The sequence below is a fragment of the Chanodichthys erythropterus genome, chromosome 24 (assembly GCF_024489055.1).
Source record: "Chanodichthys erythropterus isolate Z2021 chromosome 24, ASM2448905v1, whole genome shotgun sequence".
NCBI classification, from domain to species: domain Eukaryota; kingdom Metazoa; phylum Chordata; class Actinopteri; order Cypriniformes; family Xenocyprididae; genus Chanodichthys; species Chanodichthys erythropterus.
In genome coordinates, this window is record NC_090244.1 from 4,253,117 (window position 1) to 4,271,831 (window position 18,715).

General features: G+C 43.7%; 1 protein-coding gene across 2 annotated transcripts in view; it reads right to left on the reverse strand.

The window, feature by feature from the left end:
- slc25a22a (solute carrier family 25 member 22a) overlaps positions 1–16,897 on the reverse strand; it is a 36,392-nt gene extending 19,495 nt beyond the window's left edge. Inside the window, exons 1-3 of one of the 2 annotated variants that reach the window (XM_067378944.1) lie at positions 16,770–16,815; positions 11,656–11,748; positions 473–634 (exon numbers count right to left, since the gene is read on the reverse strand). In XM_067378944.1, the coding sequence (XP_067235045.1) occupies positions 473–492 (20 nt within the window). In that variant the 5' untranslated portion in view covers positions 493–634; positions 11,656–11,748; positions 16,770–16,815. Of the gene's footprint in view, positions 1–472; positions 635–11,655; positions 11,749–16,769 lie in introns of both variants that reach the window. The other variant, XM_067378943.1, reaches the window with a different exon arrangement.
- Positions 16,898–18,715: the final 1,818 nt, after the last annotated feature.

An 18,715-nucleotide genomic window follows, 5' to 3' on the forward strand; every position in this document is an offset into this window, starting at 1 on the left:
AGTGTCTGTTATCACATTGCTACAAGGTTATGTGGTTCCTATGGTGACGTGGGTGGTTGCTAGGGCATTACTATGGAGTTGCTAAGGTGTTCTGACTGGTTGTCATCTTGTTGCTATAAGGTTATGTGGTTCCTAGGGTGTTGTGGGTGGTTGCTAGGGCATTACTATGCAGTTGCTAAGGTGTTCTGAGTGTCTGTTATCACATTGCTATAAGGTTATGTGGTTGCTAGGGTGATGTGGGTGGTTGCTAGGACATTACTATGCAGTTGCTAAGGTGTTCTGACTGGTTGTTATCTTGTTGCTATAAGGTTATGTGGTTGCTAGGGTGTTGTGGGTGGTTGCTAAGGCATTACTATGCAGTTGCTAAGGTGATCTAAGTGGTTCTATGCACATTGCTATGATGTTATGTGGTTGCTAGGTGTTGTGGGGTTCAAAAGGTCTAACTCCAGGGATGCTTGACTTTAAAACTCACCTGATCTGTTTGTCAGCCATTTATCTGGGTCCCTGTACTTCTTCAGCGTGTGTGTGTGTGTGTGTTTAAGGCGTCAGTGTGCACGTCTTTGCAGATTTCTCAGAGACTTTTTGGTTTTGTGGATTTGGGATCTCAGTCCATTCGCCTTCTTGTGCCAGATATCTGAAAGACACGGGAAGAGAGGGAATGATTGAGTCAGTGTGTTTATGCTACAGGTGTCATCTCTCACTGTTTGACTCCAGGAATTCTTTACACTGGACTCTTTCTTTTCATTCCCCATCTGTTCCTCTCATCTCAGCTATGTCTTATTTTTATTCTTATCACATTTTGCCGGTTGCTCAGGAAGTTTAAAATAGTTCCCTGGACTCGCACTGTCTGATTTATGACACACATACCGTACTCGGTTACTAACGTAACCTCGGTTCCCTGAGATACGGAACGAGTACTGCGTATGGGGAAAGGTCTCCCTTTTTCCCCGCTGCTGAAGCCTTTTTCAATAACGCAGTGTAACTGCACCGTCATTGGTTCACTCATAGACAAGTTGTTGAACCAATGGCGGCGCGGCATAGCTGCGCGGCCTATGGCGACAAAGCGCGCGAATATTCCCGCCGAAATGGGCGGGGTATAGGGCTATATAAGCAGGCGTTTCGCCATAGGATTTCAGTGTCAATCGACTGAAGCGACGACCCTGAGCCGCAGCCTCGTGGCACGGCAAGTGACGCAGTACTCGTTCCGTATCTCAGGGAACCGAGGTTACGTTAGTAACCGAGTACGTTCCCCTTTCGATACTTCACTCGTACTGCGTATGGGGAACGAATTCAACCACGCCGTGCCACGGCTGGGAACGATATAGCTTGCATTTGGCCACCCAGAGGGGGGCAAAAAGGACAAGCGGAGGCAAAGCCTAACCGAACCCATGGTTACACTGAAGGAAGATACTTCCTATGGTGGCGTGAAGCGGGACCTGTTGGAAGCCGCTAATCACACCGACAGGACCCGAGCTTGTAAGGTCGGGACATCGAGGTGATAGAACCTGACAAAGGTGGACGGCGAAGACCAGCCGGCCGCCTCACAGATGTCTTGGATGGAAACTCCGTTGGACCAAGCCCACGAGGAAGCCATTCCTCTAGTGGAGTGGGCCCTGACTCCTATGGGGCAATTAGTGCCCAGTGAGGAGTAGCACAGGTTAATAGCATCCACTATCCAACGGGAAATGCGTTGTTTCGAGACCGGAGACCCTTTGGTGCGGCCGCCAAAACAAACAAAGAGCTGATCCGACAGTCTGAAAGACTGTGATCGGTCTATGTAGGTCCTCAATGCCCTGACTGGGCAGAGTAGCTGCAGCTCTGGTTCGTCCGCCGAGGGAGGAAGAGCAGAGAGCGAGATGACCTGAGCTCTAAACGGAGTTGAGAGCACTTTAGGGACGTAGCCATGCCTAGGTTTCAGAACGACCTTAGAGTCACCAGGCCCGAATTCGAGGCATGCAGGGTTCACAGAGAGGGCCTGCAAATCGCCAACACGCTTTACCGATGCTAGTGCTAGTAGCAGAGCGGTTTTTAGTGTTAGGGGCCTGAGGTCGGCTGAACCCATTGGTTCAAATGGGGCTCCTTTCAAGGCCCTGAGGACCAACGAGAGGTCCCAGGAGGGAATAGTGAGAGGGCGAGGAGGATTCAAACGCCTAGCACCTCTCAAAAAACGGATCACGAGCCCGTTTCGTCCCACCGATTGGCCAGCAATAGGAGCGTTGAACGCTGCAATGGCTGCTACGTAAACCTTAAGCGTGGAAGGGAGCGCCCCATTTCCAAGCGTTCTTGGAGGAAAGACAGTATGGAAGATACGTCACTCTCCACAGGGTCTATGTTGCGTGTTGAACACCAATCAACAAAGACTGACCACTTCTGGTCGTAGAGGCGCCTCGTAGATGGGGCTCTAGCCTGAGAAATGGTATTTAGGACGTCCTCGGGGAGGCTAGTCGGCTCCCATCGAGGGACCAGAGGTGCAGAGCCCAGAGCTGCGGCTGTGGGTGCCAGATTGTTCTGTTTGCCTGAGAGAGGAGGTCCCGTCTCAGGGGAATCGGCCACGGGGCTCTTAGAGAGAGCCTGAATAGCTCTGAGGACCAAACCTGGTTCCTCCAGAGCGGGGCCACCAGAAGGACTCTGTGCTGGTCTTCTCTGATACGCCTGATGACCTGGGGGATCAGTGCGATCGGAGGGAAAGCATAAAGGAGCGTGCTGGGCCATGTGTGGGCCAGAGCATCTACTTCCTTCGAGAAAAATGTTGGGTAATGAGAGTTGTCTTCTGAGGCGAAGAGGTCTACCTCCTGCCTTCCCGAAGAACTCCCAGATCGTGAGGACCACTTGGGGGTGGAGCATCCACTCGTCGGAGGGGATGTTGCTCCGTGACAACATGTCCGCACCCAGATTGTTCCTGCCAGGAACATGAGTCGCTCTGAGCGACTGAAGCCTCGGAAGAGCCCATTCCAGCAGTCGTTTCGCCAGAGCGCATAAGCGGCTGGACGAAAGACCGCCTTGGTGGTTCAGGTATGACACCACCGTCATACTGTCTGACCGAACTAGAACATGACGTCCCGTCAAGTAAGCCTGAAAGAACTGAAGGGCTTTCATCACTGCTAGCATCTCTAGACAGTTGATGTGTAGATGGCTTTCCTCGTGGCTCCACGAGCCGAAGGCCGGTCTGCCCTCGCACACAGCGCCCCAGCCCAAGTTGGAGGCGTCTCTGTTGAGAGCACCGTCCTCCGTGAGACCGCCTGTAAGGGGACTCCGCGTTGGAACCATACTGGATCCATCCAAGGTTTCAGGGCTAGAAGACAGGCCCGATTGACCTTGAGACATAGGCGGCCGTGCCGCCATGCGCTGGGAGGAACCCGGAACTTCAACCAGTACTGAAGAGGCCGCATCCGAAGAAGGCCTAGCTGCAGCACCGGGGAGGCGGAAGCCATCAGCCCTAGCAGCCTCTGGAAAAACTTCAGAGGGAGATAGGCTTTGTTCGTGACAGATGCCGTGAGCTGCTGAATTGCCAGGGCGCGCTCTGGCGAGACTACTGCCGTCATACGGACCGAGTCGAAAACTGCTCCCAGAAACGAAATTCGTTGAGTGGGGCATAGCGAGCTCTTGGCTAAGTTGACCCTGAGACCCAGGCATTGTAGATGGCTGAGGAGCACGGATCTGTGGCGTTCCAGCTCGTCTCGCGAACGGGCTAAGATGAGCCAGTCGTCGAGGTAATTCAGAACCCGGATTCCCATCTGTCTCAGAGGGGAAAGCGCCGCGTCCATGCACTTGGTGAAAGTGCGGGGAGCCAGAGACAGCCCGAAGGGCAGGACCGTATATTGGTATGCCACCCCTTCGTATGCGAATCTCAAGAATCGTCTGTGACGGGGGCTATCTGGATGTGAAAATACGCATCCTTCAGGTCCAGCGAGCAGAACCAGTCCTCGGGGCAAATGTGCGCGAGGATCTGCTTCAGCGTCAGCATTTTGAACTTCCGTCTCATGAGGGAGTGATTCAAAAGCCTGAGGTCTAGGATGGGTCTGAGACCGCCATCCTTTTTGGGGACCAGAAAGTAGCGGCTGTAAAAGCCTGTCTCGCTCTCTGACGGAGGAACCATTTCCACAGCTCCTTTTTCCAGCAACGACATGACTTCGGCCCGGAGGACATGAGCGTCGTCCGGATTGACCGATGTTTGAAGCACCCCGGCGAAGCGGGGGGCCGTCGTGCAAACTGGAGCGAGTAGCCCTGGTTTACGATCCCCATGACCCATTCTGACACATCGGGGATGGCCTGCCAGGCCTCGGCCCGAGTGGCTAGGGGTTGAATAATGTTGGGTGACAGACCGCCGTTGAGAGGGTCGTACACCGCGAGGGGTGGAAGAGGAAATTTGCTCTTTTTGTGATGAGGTAAAAATTTGTCCGCCGTGAAAACGGCGTTTGGAGTGGGCGCAACAGGTGTGGGCCCAGCTGTCACTTGGAGTATGTTTCCCACGCCCGGAAATAAACGAGGCGGAGGGGAAATTACCCGTGGGAGCTTTTGGGGTGGTCCGGTCGTAACGGGACGGTCCCCCATCCTCTTCCTGTCCGACGAATCAGGACGACTTCGGAGGCACCGGGTCCAGCACAATCCTGGGCCGGGGTCCCTGGCGCCTCGGGAAGGGAGGGCGCTTCGCAGGGCGCGAGCGCTGGCGATGCTCCTGGGGCGGCGCTGCCTGTGTTGCAGGTGGGGCTGGTTTGTTCTGCTGAGCCGGCGCAGTCCTGGGGCGGCTAGACGCAGAAGCGGAGCTGGAGCGCTTAGGCAAGAAATGCCTCATAGCCTGAGACGATTTCTGCGCGGCAGTAAAGCGCTCAGTGAAGCCATCCACTGCAGGCCCGAAGAGACCAGAAGGCGAGACCGGGGCGTCTAAGAAGGCCGTCTTGTCTAGGTCTTTGATCTCCGTTAGGTTGAGCCACAGGTGGCGCTCCAACACGACCAGGCTGGCCATGGAACGACCGATGGCCTGGGCCGTAGCCTTCGTAGCTCGCAGGGCAAGATCCGTGGCGCTGCGGAGATCTTTGAAGGCTGGCGCGTCGATTCCAGACTCATCCAGAGAGCGGAGGAGTTTGGCCTGGAATGCTTGAAATATGGCCATGGTGTGGAGCGCAGAGGCAGCTTGGCCCGCCGAGGTGTAAGCCCGTCCAGCCAGAGTAGAGGTGGTCCGACAGGGCTTGGAAGGAAGGGCCCTCTTCGTCTTCCAACCCACAGCCGCGGGAGGACAGAGGTGAGCAGCCACCGCTTCATCTAGGGGTGGCAAGCGCTCGTATCCCTTCTCCTCGGCGCCGTCGACGGCGGTGAGGGCGGAGCGGTGCGTAGTGTGGAGGCGGGCAGAGTAAGGAGCGCGCCACGACTTCGTCAGCTCTTCGTGGACCTCAGGAAAGAAGGGCGCTGAACGCTGGCGAGGTGCTTGGCGGCGGCCTGGCAGAAACCATTCGTCCAGGCGGCTGCGAGACGGCTCCTCTGGAGTGGGCCCACTCGAGGTCCAGCTCTTCTAACGGCTCTAGACAGGATGCGGAAGAGCTCGGGCATCCATGCCCTGGCCATGCTCGATGGGTTCCAAGGGAGGCGGTGGAGCGGGGTCTTCCGGCTCGCCAGCCCATCCTTCCGCTTCGGAAGCCGCAAGAGACATGGAGTCGTCTTGTTCGTCGTCTGTTCCCCCGAATGAGACGAGGTCACTCGCTTCTGCGGAGGGACGCTGCTCAGGGCGAGAGAACAGAACTGGAGAGAGTTCCCTGGGAGGAGAGGGCGAGGCACGCGGGGCTGGGCCGGCGTGAGCTCGCTCAACTCCTGGCGCTGAGTCGCTCTACCCCGCTGTCTTTTCCTCGCCGGACCGCGGGAGGAAGGAGACGGGAGGGCGCGAGCGGCGAGATCGCCCTCAGTGAAGAAGGCGACCCGCGAGCGCAGGGAAGCGAGACTCATACACTCGCAGTGCGGGCATGAGTCTCCAGCGAGCGCGCCGTCTGCGTGGGGCTTGCCCAGGCAAGCGACACACTCGCTGTGTCCATCGTCGTCGTGCAGGGGGGCCCTGCAAGTACCACATGAGTGGCGGGGCATCGTGAGACGCCGCTGCCGTGAAAACGGCAATTGGGTGGCTCTTTAGAGCGGCGAGGGCCGCGGAAGCTCTTAAAGCGGTGAAAACCGCTGGAAATCGCTCTTTAGAGCGGCGTTTAAGCCGCGGATGAAGCTCTCAGGCGGCGCGCCGGATGGCGGCAGGGGACGCACAGGAAGCGGCCGGAAGCGGGAAGCGGGAGGCGGCGGCTCGGCGACGGCGCTAGAAGCTGCAGTCCGCGAGGGTGCCGGCGCTTTCTTCCACCGGCGAGTCCAGGCGAGTCCGCTGCGGGAGCCTCTTCAGACGGCGGCGAGAGCAGAAGGCGGCGAGCTTCTTCGGCTTCAGGCGGAGATCAGCGAAGAGAAGTAGATGTCGTCGCTGAAGGAGAAAACACTGAAATCCTATGGCGAAACGCCTGCTTATATAGCCCTATACCCCGCCCATTTCGGCGGGAATATTCGCGCGCTTTGTCGCCATAGGCCGCGCAGCTATGCCGCGCCGCCATTGGTTCAACAACTTGTCTATGAGTGAACCAATGACGGTGCAGTTACACTGCGTTATTGAAAAAGGCTTCAGCAGCGGGGAAAAAGGGAGACCTTTCCCCATACGCAGTACGAGTGAAGTATCGAAAGGGAACAGCCTGTCTCTCTCTCACAGGCCGTTTACACCTGGTATTAAGAAGCACTTTGGTCTCTTTGACCATTCTGTCCTGATTTCTTCTAGGGGAGGGTCTTTGGGCGGGTAAATGTTTGGGCGGTTTTAGATCTTTCAATACAAAATAAGCTCGTGCAATTTACATATGAACGCGTCCGGAGACGACGGAAAAACATACAGAGAGCATCAGCTTTCATTTCTGCTCTGACAGCTACAAGACCATCCGAACCAGATGAGTGCGTGTTAGAAATCAGGAATGGAGAGAGAACATTGTGCTTGGTACATTTTTTGTCTTCAAACCAAACTTGGGTCTTCAGCCGACAAAGTTTAAATCCCTTCTGGCTAGCGCGCTTCCCATAACGTTTACGTGTTAGGTCAGTAGGTGGAGAGTAGGCGGTCGTCTGCGGGTGTTCGAACACATTCGACCACATGAGCGTTTCCACTACGAAAGCAATCCGGTCAATGCATATTCGACTTCATCTGGAGGTGGTCTAAAGTGGACAATCTCAAACTTTTAAGTCCCAGTTTACTGGGGTCAACCCTATTTTAAAGTCATGAAATAGCATTTGTAAGCATATTTACTTCTGTAATGTGACATTTCTGATTAAAACTGGATGTTCAACAAAAAAAAAAAACAAATGTAGGGCAGAACTTGCTTTGGGAATTAATTGGATGGTGATAAATGGATTCAAAATTAGAAGTGGTAGAAAAATAAGAGGGCAGAACGACACCAGGCGAGAACAGAAAGTCATTTCAGAACAACTTTGAAAGATTATGAAGACAAACTTTTGTTTTATTTGGAATAACATTAAATTTCCGTCCACAATAGGAACAGAAAAATGGATTAAGGGTAAAAAGTGTCAATTCTGTTTTCATGTTGACTCAATTCACCTGAAGTACTGAATTAAAGAAGAAATTCACAAATTCACATCAAGCAGGCTATGGCTCAATGCCATTGAAATCAAATAAAATATATAAATATTAGATGAAAAAATTTAAACTTTCAAACTTAAAAATGTTGCCTTGGCATTAGAAAAAAAAATAAATAAGTTTAAGTTGATGTACTAAACTTACTAAAACTGAAATGAAAAATGAATTAATGCTAAACTGAAATATAAAAAACTAATAAAAACGACAAAATCACATAATAAGAGTACTAAAACAAACTAAAAATAAAAGCTAATTCAATACTATGCAAGTGCATAAATAATGCTAAAATAACACTGGCACAAATCTGACAAATTAAGACTTTTAATCAAACTAGATATTTTTTTGTAATATATATCCACAGTATGTTATGTAAAATTATATTAAAGTGATAAATAATGAATTTTTTGTCACTGATCCTGCTTTAGTGGTCTACTTTTATGATCTACAATGTAAAAACTGTCTTTATGTTGTATATTGTGGTTACTGAAACGTTGTTTAAACGCTGTTGAAATGTAGCATTATCATGGTGAACTACATTAAGACCAACAACCCAACCCAGTTCACTATATTCACAGCTGAAAGTGTTTGTCAGCAGCTTTAATGGTCACGTAACCCGCACAATAACAAGAGCCAGAAGTTGTTTGAGAGGAACACGTGTGTGTGTGTGTTTCCTGCTAATCATATGTGGAATTTGAACAACTTGAAGACAGTCTGTCTTTCCCCCTTGTTCCTCCCCTCTGTTCAGCCAATCAGCACGTCTCTCTCTGCCCTGTCTCCGCCCTCTCTTCCTTCTGCTCTCCACTGATGCATTTCCTGATTTCTGCTGACTGGACTGGACTCTTCTACCTTCAATTCTGCATTTTCTCTGTCTGGTTTCCTCTTTTTCTTCACTCAAAGACAGTGAATGCACTCTCTTTTAGATTTACCATAAACATTATTATATGTTAGATCAGCGCTAACCAACACAAACCAGTTTGGAAACCTTCTGGTCCTTTCAGCAGGACTATTATATTTCCATCCTGCTGATTTTAACTTCTCCCAGAGTCTTCCTCATGATTCGAGGGAATATCAGGTCTGTTTTGACTGGCACAATGTTCCTACTATCAGTGATATTTAATTTCTTTCACAAGGTCTCAGACACATGAAGGTCAAGCAACAATGATAAAAGGATAAATCTTACAAAAAATATTCTTAAAAAAATATTTTTCTCCATATAGTGGACTTCAATGGGCACCAAACGGTTGAAGGTCATGTTTCACTAAGGGTACTCTTAACCTTATAACTAAGGGTTTTCTCAACCTGAATTGTTTCATTGTTTTGAGTTTTATGAACTTGTTTCTTTTCATTTAGACAAACTTAAATTTACCTGAAACTGGGCTGGGATTTCTATTTTTTATTCCCAGCATGCTTTGCCATGACACTCAAAAGGGAGAATAAATGCTAAAATTAAGTGTTATATAATGGTTTTTGTGCAAGATTAATGTTAAGGGGGGATTTGTAGTATTTAATGCTTTGCTATCCCAAGAGTTTCTGTTATGTGTTTTTTTTTTTTTTTTTTTTTTTTTTGGATGGAGCATGGGCTAAGTTGAGAACAGGTATTTCATAAATGCCGTACTCTTTCAGCAATTGCAATGCTGTGGTAATGTTATCTGAAGAACCATTTTCGGTTCCCCAAAGAACCCTTCAGTGAACATTCTTAAAAGCCATTTTTTCTTAGTATGAAGAACATTTTAATAATCTATAAAGAACCTTTTGTACAGTGGAAAGATTCCATGGATGTTAAAGGTTCTTTATGGAATCCACATATTACCAGTGTTGTTATTGTTATCTATAAATAAAACTGAGAGTACAACTATTAAAAATTACTAAAAGCTGAAATAAAATAAATATAGAAAACTTAGAAATGTTGAACTGGCTACTAAGTGAAATAAAATAAGTTCAAGTTGAAGAACTAAAATAACTCAAACTAAAAGCTAAATAGAAATGACGAAAGCGCATACAATTACTAAAATTAAAACTAAAAAATATTTCAAAATATTAATCATTGCTACAAAAGTATTTAAATAATACTAAAATAACATTTTTTGTGCATGTCATCAACTTTCATTTGAAGTCTATTTTTAAGAAAAAAGAGAAAAAGTTGATACTTCAAAGAAACTGTCTCCAGTATTGAAGATTAATATCTAAACAATGATAGTTTGCTCTGACACTTCATGAATGTTTAGCTTTCGCTTTCAATCAATAGAGGAACAGAAGAAGCTGAGAATGATCTTTTTGTGTTAGTAGTGGTTTGGTCTTGTGACAAGATGTGTGTGTGTGTGTGTGTGTGTGTGTGTGTGTGTGTGTGTGTGTGTGTGTGTGTGTGTGTGTGTGTGTGTGTGTGTGTGTGTGTGTGTGTGTGTGTGTTTTAAACTCAGTGTCTTAAACTCAAATCAAATGTTCTTCAGAGCACAAACAGGCTCAAAATAGTCTCACGTACTCTAGCTAAAAAACGTAAGTAACCACAAATTTTAGTTTAATATGTTTTAACTCAAATTAATTTTTGCACAACACACACAGACACAGAAGTTGCATCTTTTCTTTCCTATTGTGACGAATATCTGAATTAAACGCCTTTCAAACAAGAACAAATGTAGTGCAGGACTTGATTTTGTCCATGTCATTTGTTACTTTTAATGCCACTGAGGAGATAATAATGTAAATGAATGGGCACTTTCAGCAAACGCTGAGCTGTTACCCAGCATGCACAACAGTATAAGTGTGCGTATGCACTTTACAAAAGCACTCTGACCCCATTTAAACTCCTGAGACCATCGGAAAGGAACAGAAAACACTCGCCACATGATGTCAACTATCCACAACAACTGCTGCTCTGATCTTCACGCTCATCCAGCAAGGGCGAGCCACTCTAAACACTATATTTCTACACAACAGAACTGAGATAGTTGTCATGGAAACGGACTGAAGATGGCTTTAAAAATTCTTTGAATGAGCGCCAGAGATTTCATGTCTGTCGTTTATGTGTTTGTGAATGTAATTCACTGCGACTAATGAACGCACAGCGTTAATATGTTCATACACACGTCTGTGCTGACTAGTCAATATTAAGACAATAATCAATCACTCGTATTTTGTCTTACATGCACTACCGTTCAAAAGTTTGGAGTCAGTATGATTTTTTTCTTTTCAATTCAGAAAGGAGGCATTAAAAGTGACAGCAAAGGACATTTATAATGTTACAAATGATTTCTATTTCAAATAAATGCTGCTCTTTTGACCTTTCTAACCCTGAAAAAATGTTTTTTTTTACAAAAATATGAAGCAGCACATCTGTTTTCAACATTGATAATAATCAGAAATGTTTCTTGAGCAGAAAATCTGCATATCAGAATGATTTCTGAAGGATCATGTGACACTGAAGACTGGAGTAATGATGCTGAAAATTCAGCTTTGATTACAGGAATAAATTACATTTTAATATATATTAGCATAGAAAATATTTATTTTAAATTGGAATAATATTTCACTATTTTTACTATAATTTTGATCAAATAAACCCCAAACTTTTGAACAGTAATGTATATAAAAATACCCTCTGATAGCACACCCACCATGGTATTCTTTAACATACAGTAGGAAATAAATACCATGGTATTACTATCTGATAGTATCTCTATACCTCCCTTGTTATTTTTGTATTATATTCCCATCATATTTAAAAAAAAAAAAAAAAATTAAATATAAAATCCACCCATGAACATGTTGTGTTTCTGCCAAACGGAGGGATGGAGAGAGAGAGAGTGAGCGAGGATGGAGGAGTGTAAAGAGGGAGCTGTAATGAGAGACAGCTGGTGGGAGGAGAGAGAAGATGGAGGGAGAGGAGGAGGAGGAGGAGAGGAAAGTAGGTGAAGCCGACCTGAGAACACAAGCAGCTGGTGAAGCCAAGAATGTGTGTGTGTGTGTTTAACATTACAATCATTCATTCCGGACATGCCACAGTTTCTTACTGTAAACTCCTGCTGGAAGATGTTTCTAGCCCATCGTTTATGATCATCAGCTGGTCTACCAATGACTGAACCTGGTTAGAGCTGGTAAACCACCTTGGATGAGCGACAAACCAAATAGTATATTGTATAAAAACAGCCTAAAATGGATAGTTCCTGACAAAAAAATATAAATTGTTAAAAAACTACAGTAAAAACAGTAATATTGTGAAATATTATTACCATTTAAAATAAAGCTTTTCTATTTTAATATACTTTAAAATGTAATTTATTCCTGTGATCAAAGCTGAATTTTCAGCATCATTACTCCAGTCTTCAGTGTCACATGATCCTTCAGAAATCATTCTGATATGATGATTTGGTGCTCAAGAAACATTTCAATGTTAAAAACAGTTGAATCCATGCTAAACAAAAGTATTAAAGGGTTAGTTCACCCCAAAATGCTTACTTAATGACAATATTACATTAATTATGGATGATTTCAAAACACTGCTTCATGAAGCTTGGGAGCTTTACGAATCTTTTGTTTCGAATCAGTGGTTCGGAGTGCCAAAAATCACGTGATTTCAGTAAACGAGGCTTCGTTACGTCATAAGTGTTTTGAATTTTCAATACTTCACGTGACTTCGATACACGATCCAAACAACTGATTCAAAACAAAAGATTCGTAAAGCTCCGAAGCTTCATGAAGCAGTGTTTTGAAATCGCCCATCACTAGATATTTAGTTTTTTTTTGGCACACAAAAAGTATTCTCGTCACTTCATAACATTAAGGTTGAACCACTGTAGTCACATGAACTGTTTTAAATATGACTTTAGTAGCTTTCTGGGCATCTGAAAATTATCTTACTGGCGATGCAGGCCTCACTGAGCAATCGGATTTCATCAAAAATATCTTAATTTGTGTTCTGAAGATGAATGAAGGTCTTCAGGTGTGGAACGACATGAGGGGGAGTAATAAATGACAGAATTTTCATCTTTGGGTGAACTAACCCTTTAAGATGATTGTTCTTTATGCAGTTATGGCCTGGTTTTTCCAGCAGGGAACAGCTGTTGTTCCTGAATCCAGTAAAAATCTGTGCACCTTTGACCAAACCACACCCGTCATTCATCTGACTCTGATAACACATGTTGTACCGACTCCACTTGTGTGTGTGTGTGTTCAGCGTCTGAAGTTCAAAGGACCCTGGATCTCTTGAAATGGCCCATTTATTTACACTCTTAAAAATCAAGGTTCTTTATTGGCATTGATGGAACTTTCAACATCCATATGGAATCTTTCCATTCCACAAAAGGGTCTTTTTAGAATGTTCTTTGGGGAAACTAAAAATGGTTCTTCTGTGGAATCACTGTAGAAACAGTGGAAGCTTTATGTACAGTATTTCTATCCTCTCTACTATCTCATCGGTGTCTCAGCAGACTGTTGTCATGGTTTCAGTCTGACTGCTGTCTGTGTCTGATCTCAGGAGGTTTAGTTGTATTGTGCTTCAAACTCAGAATAATCCAGCTGTGCTTCCTGATTAAACACGTCCGCATGGGATGACATGGAGTGAAATTTAACAACCAATTTAGCTGGTACTGCAGGGAACAAACAAATATCATCATGCATCCCAGTGAGGTGCATCAGAAGAGGACAAATATTATTACTATAAAGACGACAATCAGTCATTAGAGAGATTATAATGTCCGATGATGAGAGCAGGGTGGTTGATAATAATGTCCAATATGTTAATGACATCCAATACAAGTCACAGATTCTTTTGATTGGTTTATTCAAACTTATGTATAAATCATTTGACTTTTGTTTAGGACTAAAACTGTGAGATGGGAACAATATTGTTAATATTAATATTATTAATAATATTGTAAATTGTGTTGTTTATTTCAATAGAAAAATAAACATAATTTCATCATGGAACACCATGGAAAACACAGCGATAAACAGAAATTGTACTGCAAAAAAATCAAACGTAACATTGAGCAAGTTTATAGACATTAACTGTTCAAATGAATGAAAATTCAAATCTGCTGAATGATTAAATGTAAATAAGAACAAATTGTGTGTGTGTATATATATATATATATAATATGGTATAATTTTATTTTTGTATTTTATGACATTATTTTTTAAAAGATTAATTTTTTTTGCGATTTTTGCCTTTATTGTGATAGGATAGTATAGAGTGGACAGGAAGTGAGGTGGGAGAGAGAGAGAGAGAGAGAGAGAGAGTGGGGCGGGATCGGGAAAGGTCCGCGAGCCTTGACTCGAACTCGGATCGCCCGAAGCGCAACGGCGCTATATGTCGGTGCTGCCCACGAGGCTATCGGCACCAACGACGTCATTTTTTAACATTATATATATATTATATATATACTTTCCATTTTTTTTACTTGTTAATTTTGAAAAATATGAAATAATATAATAAAAATAAAATAATAAAATACACTGCAAAAAATGCTGCCCTTACTTACAGTTTTTGTCTTGTTTCTAGTCAAAATATGTTAAAGTTCTTAAATCAAGAAGCATTTTCTTGCCAAGTAAAAATTATTTTCTTGTTTTCAGGAAAAAATAAGTCAAAATTAAGTGAGTTTTTCCTTAAAACAAGCTAAATAATATTATTTTAAACCAAAAATAAGATATATAATCTTGTTTGCAGTTTGGATTAAGATTATTTAGCTTACCCCACTGGCAGATTATTGTGCTTGTTTTAAAGGAAAAACTCACTTTTGACATATTTTTCCTAAAAACAAGAAAATAATTTTTATTTGTCAAGAAAATGCTTCTTGATCTAAGAATTTTTAGATATTTGGACTGGTAAGAACACCATTTTTTGCAGTATATATTTTATTTTTTTAACTATCGATTGTGTGTGTCGAAAAAATACTTGGATCCCCCAATTCTGTAAGAAAGAAATAGACTAACCCAGCGCTCAGTAGATTCCCAGCCTCAGAGTTTGACCAGTGAATCAATGTGTGCAGAAATGAGCCGACAGTGATGACTGGCTGACTGAAGAGCAAAGACAGATTTCCTGAGTGTAAAGAGTGATGAGAGAGATGAATATCAGCCACTCAGAGCCATCAGCACATGAGCTCTCGCTGTCTGATGGTTAATTGGTTAGCTGATGTACAGTACTCTCTCTCGCAAGTGTGTGTGTGTGTGTGTGTGTGTGTGTGTGTGTGTTCAGACTGTTTGCTGTTTCACTCTCGCTTTCTCTCCTGATGCTCACTAACAAGTCAGTAAGAATTTAAAGAAAGCTTTAAAAATGTATTTGAACACAATGCAGTGTTGTATCTAATTAAACAATATTAAATGGGTGGTTGATTATGATTTCACTTTTTTAACTTTAGTTAGTGTGTAATGTTGCTGTTTGAGCATAAACAAAAGTTATGACGCTCAAAGTTCAATGCAAAGGGAGAGATTTTCTTTTACAGAAATCACTTTTTAAGGACTACAACAAACGGCTGGTAGGGACTACAACGAGCTTCTTCCTGGGTTAGTGACATCACTAACCGCCAAATTTACATAAACCCCACCCCCAAGAACACACAACAAAGGAGGTGAGGTCATGTTGGGCTGCTTTAGAGAAGAGGAAGAGTTGTTGTAGTAGAGTGTTGTTCATGCCGTCATTTTACACCAAACGAGGGTCAATTCAACACAAAAGATGAACATGACGGCACATGCTAGTGGATGAGTTGAATCAACTCCACAGCAACTACATAAATTTATCCACTAACCATTCAGAAACGTCTAAAAGTTGTAACTTCTTCCTGAGTCTCTCCATCAGTGTCGACTCCGGTTTGAACAATGTAAGGCTGAACACCGTTACTGACAATCCTCATTTTGGCTGCGTGAGATTCTCCAGCTTTGTTGTTGTTGAGCTGTTAAAGCTCCACCCTCTTCTGGAAAGGGGGCGGGAGCAGCAGCTCATTTGCATTTAAAGGGACACACACAAAAACGGCGTGTTTTTGCTCACACCCAAATAGGGGCAAATTTGACAAGCTCTAATAAATGATCTGTGGGGGATTTTGAGCTGAAACTTCACAGACACATTCTGGAGAATCTTATGAAAGGGGTCCCCTTTAAAATATAAAATCAAAGTAAGCTAAAAATTTAAATAGTTATTATTTTGAAGTGAGACAGCATCTTCATACGGCAGTGACTGTAGGACAACTTACAAGAAATCTGTAATCTGCAAGGCGTTCTTGTCGTCTTAGTTATCTTTCACCTTTGAGCCGTCGTTTAACTTACACTAAAGGTCACCTGAGACGAGATTGTGTTTCAAAGACAGGTAAAGATTAGTCAATATGAGAAACAGCAGCAAATATCCCAATTATTTCAAGCCAGATTAAGCAATTAACAAAAAAGTAGCATGTTTTTTAAAAAAAAATACATGGTATTTCCAGTTTAACACCATGGTACATCCCACCAGTAACGTTACAAGTCCAATGACGCAATTATTTCACCATTGTAAATCAAACTGCCAAAATCAGTGAAGAAATATTTGCAGTATCTGAACGAGGTCGCTGATAGTGTCTGATGACATAATTCTGCTGCAGAGAATCCTGTTCAAATCTGAGATTCAAGAGCGCGCACGGCGCATCGAGAACGCGCGCGCCGCAGCCCCCTGATGTTGGTGATGATCCGCTGCAGATCTTGTACAGAAATACAGCCCTCTGATCAGATATCATCATCACGCAGCCGGTTAATCCCGCGGGGATCGAACCCAACTAACGTACGACCGGTTCAAAATCACCCAGATGACACGCGCACCGCTGTATGATGAAAAACAGATGTGTGCGCGCGCGGAACGCAGACTTGAACGCTGCCGTTAGAAATAACGAAGCTGTCAAAGAGGCGCGTTCTCGTTTCTATAACGTTTGATATTAAACGCGTCATCGTGGGAATCGTGTTTTGCCACATAACGGGAAACGAACCGCCGCATCACATCTAATGAACGGCAGTACCGTTATTTCTGTTTCTTCTGCTTTAAAACGGCGACCGATCAAATCACGAATGTTTGAACAACGTTTATGCGACACGAATACTAATATTAATATGATACAAATGCTGGTCAAAGGAATAAAGCGTTATGGAAGAGTATAACAGCGCTACATACCAGATCCTGCTGTTTTGTCCCGTTATTCCGGATTATTATGGCTTCATGTGATGATGTTGCTCCGGTGACAGTGTGATAATAGTTAAAGCTGCCGGTGTTACTCGCGTTCGTGTGTGTTTGGAGGAAAGGGAGGGAGTAAAAGCACGACACGACGGGAGGAGGAGAGGACGGGAGAAAGTGACCGTTTTGGACGCCGCCTACTGGTTACTGGTGTTTACTGCGCACTCAGATTTTCTGCTGTTAAAGGATTAGTTCACTTTCAAATTAAAATTTCCTGATAATTTACTCATCCCCGTGTCATCCAAGATTCATATCTTTCTTTCTTCAGTCGAAAAGAAATTAAGGTTTTTGATTAAAACATTCCAGGATTTTTCTCCATAATGGACTTTAATATCGGTTGAAGGTCAAAATTACAGTTTCAGTGCAGCTTCAAAGCGTTCTACACTATCCCAGACGAGGAATAAGGGTCTTATCTAAAGAAACCATCTAAAAAATGTTTTAAAGCAGAACTAAGTAACCTTTTTTACCTTCATAAATAGTTTTCTAAGTCCTTACAATGGTTAATTGACTTGTAGTGGTGTGTTTGAGGCTTGAACTAATTGTTTTATACTTGCACTAGCATATTGAATGTGACAATTTAGTTTGACCTGAGGAGGGCAGTAAAACACTTAACAGCATCTACACTGCTGGATTTCTAATAGAGAAGAAGAGAGCTAGTTCAAGATGAGCATTTATGGTTAAAACGCATACAATTTATTATTATTTTTTTTTAGAAAATGAGCGATGGTTTCTCTAGATAAGACCCTTATTTCTCATCTGGGATCGGAGGGAACTGTAATTTTGACCTTCAACCGTTTGGGCTCCATTGAAGTCCACTATATGGAGAAAAATCCTGGAATGTTTTCATCAAAAACCTTAATTTCTTTTCGACTGAAGAAAGAAAGTCATGAACATCTTGGATGACATGAGGGTGAGTAAATTATCAGGAAAATTATATTTGAAAGTGAACTAATCCTTTAAAGCAAAGGCAAAAAAACGCGTGCTGACGTCATCGACGTGACGCAACGGTGACCTTGAGTTAAATATAGAAGGATACTACATCATCCTCTGGATTGAGGAATACACCCCACTTGTTACCAAAAAACAGAATAATGAACTTCACTGATTTAATAATTTAATCATATTTGGACTGTCAGATGCTCATAATGCTGTGTGGGATGAATGTTCTGCTCATATTGTACTACAAAATAAATTTTGATTTTGCATAAAGATTTTGCCTATTTTTATATCCCTAGGATTTCTGCATTGTGCATTTTTGCATTAATTTCTTGACAAATGAACACGTTTTTACAAATTCTCATTCATATGTATATATATCAGGGGCGTTTCCTCCGAGGAGGCAAGGGAGGCAGCGCCTCCTCAAAAAAAAAAAAAAAAAAATGGGATGAGAAAATAATCCATATTACATATAAAACAACACAAATATGACAAATTATGACATTAAAAAGAGCGCAAGTCACACGTAATTCTAAAGGAACACTGCCCAATAGCGACACCCGCAGGTGAAGTTACAGCAGGAGTCATGCCTCCCTTTGCTCTCATAGAAAATCATCATCAGAACCCCGGTGTGCGGTGGGTTTTGTGGGGGGTAATTGAGAATGAATGGGGGAAAGTCACGTGAGAGGAGGCAATGTCTCCATCACGCTATGATTGGATGTAATTGGTTGTGATTAAATATGATTGGTTTGTGCGATAAATCCCGCCTCTCGTTGACGTGCTCGTTCTGTGCGTCAGTTTGACTGAACAAATGATGGCGTCAATGGGAAGACTAATTGAAAAGTAAGTAAACAGATCACAGTTAAATATCACCGCTTTATGTCACGTCAAAATCAAACCTGAAATGGACTGAAAGCATGATGACTGCTGGGATTTTAGTGCAATCAGAT